Below are 6,851 nucleotides of genomic sequence, written 5' to 3'. Positions count from 1 at the left end.
GCGTCGTCCCCACAAATCCAGTTTGGCTTTAAATGCAGCTACTTTATCTGCCAACTTGAAGACAGTTGTCATTTTCCCCTGAAGTGACAGATTGAGTTCATTGAGCAGGCTGAATATGTCCACAAGTAAGCCAGTTTTGGCGCTCAAGTGACCGAGATGTAACCGAGAGAATGCGGTCATTTTTCAAAATAAAAGATCGTTCAGACTCAGATAATAAATAAAACGGAAATAATTAATGATTTCTTGTACGGCCCGGTACCAATTGATCCACGGACCGGTACCGGTCCGCGGCCCGGGGGTTGGGGACCACTGCCCTTGCACATACATGCCCATATTTTCACTATTTGAATGTGTTTATGTTTTTAATATGTTACCAAGGAAACAGTTTTCTGGAATGAACAGCAAAGATTTGGAATTTGAATTCACAGCAGAATCTTTTGGTTTGTCTTCTAGAGTTCAGCAGATCCAGTTACTGGGTCGTGACATGAAAGGGCCAGCACATGATAAGCTGTGGAACCAACTGGAAGCAGAGATTCATCTCCACCGCCATAAGACTGTCATCAGAGCATGTAGAGGACGCAATGATCCTAAGAAACCGCTTCCCTCTCCAGTGGGGCATGTGAGTGTAAAACTACAAAGCTGTTTAAATGCTTGATACCTTTAGCTGTGCTTCTGATTTTGACTGTGTTAATGGAATTACAGGACTCAGACATGTTGAAGAAGACCCAGGGAGTAGGTCCTATCAGAAAGGTGGTGCTAGTCAAAGATGATCACGAGGGCCTGGGAATCTCCATTACAGTAAGAAGTCATAGTTGTGTGTGTGTGTGTGTGTGTGTGTGTTTTTTCTTCCCGTAATTGCCTGTGACAAAATCATGAAGATGCACCTAAGATCTGTTTAAAACAGCTAACAGTTTGACCAGCTAAACTAACTTTTCTAACCTTCTCAAGATGTGTTTGAAATCAAGAACCATGAGGTCATCTTAGGATTTCACTAATGATATGGAAAGACAAGTCAGTCACCTTCATGAGGCTGTTGCATGCCACAGTTACTGTTCAGTTTTGTTATTTTTTTAAGTTTGTGAAATAAAAACTAGCTGTGCAATAGTTTTAGAAAAAAGGATAATTTTTATTGTATATGTGCAGCAGGAGTTGTATTGATCATTTTTCACATCAGCAAAATATGGACTTTATGAACCATGACAAGGTGTCCACATGGTCTTAAAAAGTATTAAAAGGTAATAAATCAAGTGAAAATTAAGGCCATTAAAATGTGTTAAGTCTTAATTGCCAGTGAAATCATGTTTTATTTCATCCAGATGAAAGTCTGTATTGGTCCCACACATTCCCCCCAGTGAGTGATGCAATTTACAGACACCCTCTCCCTCATTAAGCATTATTAATTTTGAAGAATTCTCTGATGACAAACCTGCTGAGAGTTGTGCTGCAAATTTTACACCTGCTTTTTCCTGGGATGAAATTTCACCCACAACTCCCTTTGTTGCAGTGATGGTAAATCAGGTGCTGAGGGTATTTGCATAATTTTCCATTCTTTCCTCCCTGATTTTTGCATGCCTGAATGGTAATGCCTTAAAATACACATTGCATGTGACCAACTTGCAAATTTATGCAGTGCCACTTTTCTTCTTTTTATATGGCGCAAAACCCTGCTGCCACTCCTTAGTAAATATGAACACATGGAATTTCACAGTTTAGTGCCAAAAAATGAGCACCCTGGACAGGTCGCCAGTCCATCGCAGGGCTGATTGTGAATTAACGCTAGCCTGATGTTACTTACCTATATGGAAACTAGCTTGCTTGTCCACCAGTACTTCAAGTTATCCATGTGTCACGGATGGTTAAACCTGACTTTTCATAGTATTCATAACATTAATTAATGAAGCCGAATCCATAATCTTAATGAGCATCATGACGAAAAAAATCAAAGGTGAGCGCACGTGCTGCATAAATTCCTAGAAAGTTTTTAGGAAAGATGGCCGTGAATCCACATCTCCAGAGCAGCACAGCATGCATTCTGCACAGACTGCACTACTGATACTGACATCAGTCATCATGGGTCAGCAGGTTAATAATTCATTAACAAAAGACTTGCATTTACAGAGCAATGTTTATGTATTGGCAAGTGTTGTGAATTAAACAGGATAAAATGTCAACCAAAAAGGAAATACTACATTAGATATATATCCCCAGAATGAACATTAGATGTTATAAGAGAGTTATATGTCTAATTAATTCATATTTTTGACATTAGGATGATGACAATAATGGTTAAAAAAAGCAGTAATGTATTTGCCCCACCCTCAGAAGCATAAAGTGGTACTTCAAGACTTTCTTCAAGGTTGGCAGGTCTGCAGTTAGCTTACTTTTAAGCTATAGCCTGTTTCAGTTTAGACTAGTTTAGACGGATGTCATGGATTACACGAAAAAAAGTCAAATGACTTATGAGATTATTGTTCAGTCATTATTAAATATCTTTTATTTGTTATTACATGTTGCTGGTAGTGGTGTGGGAATTGCACCATTCTCTTGCCCAATCAAGATACCTCAGTGCTTCTGGGCAGCATATGACAACCGCTCATTGTTTCAAGTCACTTTTAAAAATGGATCTTAAGCAAAACAGTTGAAGTTGAGATGTACAGTTAAGGCTAAAATCAACTGATTGTGCTGTTCACTCATTCATTATGCATGATTGCAGAGTACTTGCATGCCCATTCAGTACTTGTTCAGTATTTGAAGTCAAATTTGATGTGGGTGATTGTAAAGATGTACAGAAATCTTAGCATTAAGGCAGTCCTATTGGTTGGTCAGCAAATCTGTCACATTACTAAAACATTCCTGTTATCACCATAAAATTCCCTTAAAAGAGGAGCAGTTGGCCAAATGAACTCTGGTATGTCTGCTCTTGTCAGGGTGGGAAGGAGCATGGCGTTCCCATTCTAATTTCAGAGATCCATCCAAGTCAGCCTGCAGACAGATGTGGAGGTCTGCATGTCGGAGATGCCATTCTCGCTGTCAACAGCATCAATTTGAGAGATGCCAAACACAAGGAAGCTGTCACCATTCTGTCCCAGCAGGTAACACTCAGGCGTGTAGACATTCATTTCATCACACCGTTTCTCTCTGAGTGCTCAGTCTGGGTATCTGTGTCAGCAAGGGCAGATAGAGTTTGAGGTGGTGTACGTGGCTCCAGAGGTGGACAGTGATGATGAGAATGTGGAGTACGAAGATGACACTGGCCATCGCTACCGACTCTACCTGGATGAACTGGATGACAGCAGTGCTGCTCCGCTTAGCAACAGCTCAGCATCGCTTCAAGGTAAGTTTTTATAACTGACAAAATGTACACAGATCCATAAAAGGTGTTTTCATAGTGTTTACATGTATGAAATGCAAATTCTGTCCTTATTTGTTAAGCTAGGAAGCAAAGAAGGCTTCTGATGCCATACACATTGTTTTACCAAAGTTTGTTTCCCTCATCTTTACAATAAAGGGTGCGAGTATAAAGTTTGCATGCCCTTTAATCCGAAAGGACACAATGTGCATAGAGACCAAGGTAGAAAAATACTGGAATTTTCTAGTAACACATATTGTACTTTCACACTTCTCCTGCTCACTGAATGCTTGTTCAGCTGTTTTTAGGGATGTCCCGATCCAGTTTTTTAGCTTTCAGTTAACATTCATTAAATATCTGACATTGAAATTGAAAGTAATCTGACACTGTATTTTTCAAGAGCTTCTTGATCCAAATACAGGATCATATCATGGTTCCAAAATGTAAAATTTATTAGCTTTAATTATTGATATGAATAAAAGAATAACTGGGAGCTGGACAACAGACTCTCAGAAATACAGATTCATTACAGGGCAGATACTAGCTACTACTACTTATCAGCATGTGAACATACTCTTTGTGTAACTAGTCCAATTTATATATTCATTTGACAGTTAACGAAAGGTGGCGGCTGTCGTAGTACCCCTCGACAAAATCATGAATCTGTGTTTAACTTGCAGCTGTGGAGAAGATGTCACTGAGAAATGGACCAGAGAATGGAGATACTGGGACCTCAAGTGAGACGCCTTTGGAGGAAACCCCATCGAAGCCTTCTCAGTCTGACTGCTCCTCCTAGAGGCTCAGCCAAGCAATCTCTCTCAAAGAACTGAGTCAAAAAAATTCTGACAACCTAGGGAGAAAGGAAAATGAACAAACTGTCTGTTTTCTCTCTTTTTTTGTTTTTATCTCTTGGCATTCTGGGGCGGTGGGACTTGGGTGTTAGCCAGGGCATGTGGCAATGATTTGAAGTAAAAATACATGTTTAAAGAAGCAGAGATGTAAATAGAGGAGGAAACGGTGTATGATTTGGGGGCTATTTTATTAAGATATTTATGAGAACTGGCAGTCAAATGTGAGAAAACAGAAGGCAGATGTCATGGAGCTGTCATGGAAGCACAGTGACATCAGGGAGAGCTTACTCATTGAAAAAACACTCATGTAGAGTGTTTTGCTTCTCTTAATATAGTTATTCATCTGGTCTTGACAACATTGAAAAGATTTTATTTTCTTATAGGGACCCTGGGAGAGGCCAGGAGAATATCTCAAAGTGGAAGTTAATGAAGAAATTTTTTTTTAATGACTTTTACAAAAAAGAGAATAAACCTGTTAATCTTCTTAGATGTAATTGATCATTGTAGCTAACAAGGCAAGGTCATTCATGCTCATTCAAATGATGATGTTCAATAAAAATGTCAAATTGAAGACCCTGTGAAATAAATATCAAATGGAGAAATACTTAAAATTCTTGCCTTGCCTTGTCGTCACTAGTACATGGTCTTTAAGCAAGTCAGGTAGGTAGATGATCTGAAATATCCAGGATCTAATATTTTAACTACATGAATGAAAATACTGAAGTTTGAGAGCAAAGAGGAACAATGGGAAGAATTTCCTTTTTCATGCTGAACATTTGCTGTGAAATGAGCTATTGTATCTCTGTCCACTGCAGAAGCAGTATTTCAAAGGTCTGACAAGTACCATTCCAAAGGCTGCTCCTAATTTCACCTGGAGTGGCAGCAGCCTTTCCTCTAAATTTTTATTGGCAAAATAGGCATCCTTTATCCTTTAATAGTATCCCATATCCCGCTTATTAATGGTATGTTCAGGGGATCCTAAATCCTTAAGCTCTTCTGAGATGTAATTTAGCAAAACAATCGAACAATGAAGACTATGCTGTTTTTCTATTCTATGCTGATGGGAACAAGTCTAAATAGTTAAGTATAAATGCTAAAACATTTAAAGCCTGATGTTGGAAATACACTCCCAAGACTTATAGGTCATTGTAGTTCGTACATTGACTACTTGTCATACTGTTGTATGGCTTCAAAGGGTACATGTGCCGCTGACTCATTATCTCACCTTAACTTTATAGTCTTGTTTCATCACTAGCATATTTTGGCATGGCACCACCGTATGTTTAATTTACAGGGGTAAGCTTGTTAACACATTTTGATTTTATACAATCATCTCTTTAGTAATAGGGCCTTTATTAACTCCTCTTTCTGCCTACAATATTTTCTTTGTTTAATACTCTGTTGTCATACCCTTTCTTTTGTCAGGTACACCAGTGTAATGCAGTTATGGAACAATCCTTACCAATATACTGTGTGATGCCAAGATTTTCAGTTGACTATATTGGGCTGGAGTTAAATTCCTTGTATTTTTGATAATAATTGGCAATAAAGTTTGTGCTTGTGCTTATGCTTACTGTGCCCAGCTCTCATCTATTGTCCTCATTGATATCAGTAAAAAAAAAGGATAGAAATATTTGTCAAAGAAAAGTTTATCATGGATTTTAAAATCATTGTCTCAATTTCCATGGCATTTACTTATGGTTTTTAATGGCACACTACCGGGCCTTTATTTGGGCTTATGTTACCATCCTGTTTTTTCTATTTTTAAACTCCAACATATTTCAGAGTATCAGTTAACTTCCTGTATCTAACTGTAGGCTTTTATTTACAAAATCAACTACATGCAGTATCTGGTAATGATCTGCAATTAATAATTTATTTTGAAAATCTGGCATGTTATGGGGCATCATGCGAACTTGTTGCAATCTGGCTTTTATTTTGAAAATCTGACACATTATGGGGCCTTCATGTGAACTTAATTGTGTGGATGTGAAAGGCATCCACACTTATCTAATTATTTATTATTATTGTGTGGATGCTGATTCAGCATTAAAACTATTATCCAATTATTTATTATTATTGTGTGGATACTGAGAAGCATCCACACTATGTTATCCAATTATTTATTATTGTGTGGATACTGAAAAGCATCCGCACTCTTATCCAATTGTTTATTATTATTGTCAGCAGCCACACTATTGTTATCCACTTATTTATTATTATTATAGCATCTCTCTCACACACATACACCCACACACACCCCTATGTTTCAGCAATTGATTTCTTTTTTGTAACATTTATAGTTTTTACAATATTCATTTTTTTGGGCAGTTTTCTCATCTTAAGTGATTTCCGGGTTGCAAGCAAGAGCAGACGTCTTTACTGCTCCTCTTGTCTGTTCTACGATTTTTCACATCTTCTACATTTTCAAGTCTTTGAACAAATTCTGCAACTATTAAAATGCCTCCAAGAGGGAAAAGAGCTAATAAATCAGAAGCGAACGAGGATGTTGAAGCAGAAGAGCATTATATTTCAGCGGCGCAAGTAACAAAGATGTTGAGTCAGCAGAAGCAGATGTACACTGCACTGTTGAGCCAACAACAAGACAACTTCAAAGGTTTTGTGCAACTACTTATGGAGACAAATAACAA

General features: G+C 38.0%; 1 protein-coding gene across 2 annotated transcripts in view; it reads left to right on the top strand.

Moving 5' to 3' along the window:
• The window catches only part of gopc (golgi-associated PDZ and coiled-coil motif containing), a 21,542-nt gene extending 15,779 nt beyond the window's left edge, over positions 1-5,763 (top strand). For both annotated transcript variants that reach the window (XM_020611493.1, XM_020611492.1), the window contains 5 exons: positions 454-619; positions 703-798; positions 2,928-3,092; positions 3,169-3,334; positions 4,030-5,763. In XM_020611493.1, the coding sequence (XP_020467149.1) occupies positions 454-619; positions 703-798; positions 2,928-3,092; positions 3,169-3,334; positions 4,030-4,145 (709 nt within the window). In that variant the 3' untranslated portion in view covers positions 4,146-5,763. The remainder of the gene's footprint in view (positions 1-453; positions 620-702; positions 799-2,927; positions 3,093-3,168; positions 3,335-4,029) is intronic.
• Positions 5,764-6,851: the final 1,088 nt, after the last annotated feature.

The sequence above is a fragment of the Monopterus albus genome, unplaced genomic scaffold, assembly GCF_001952655.1.
Source record: "Monopterus albus unplaced genomic scaffold, M_albus_1.0 scaffold114.1, whole genome shotgun sequence".
NCBI classification, from domain to species: Eukaryota; Metazoa; Chordata; class Actinopteri; order Synbranchiformes; family Synbranchidae; genus Monopterus; species Monopterus albus.
Note: the sequence above shows the minus strand (reverse complement) of the source record. Positions and strands in the feature narration are given on the sequence as shown.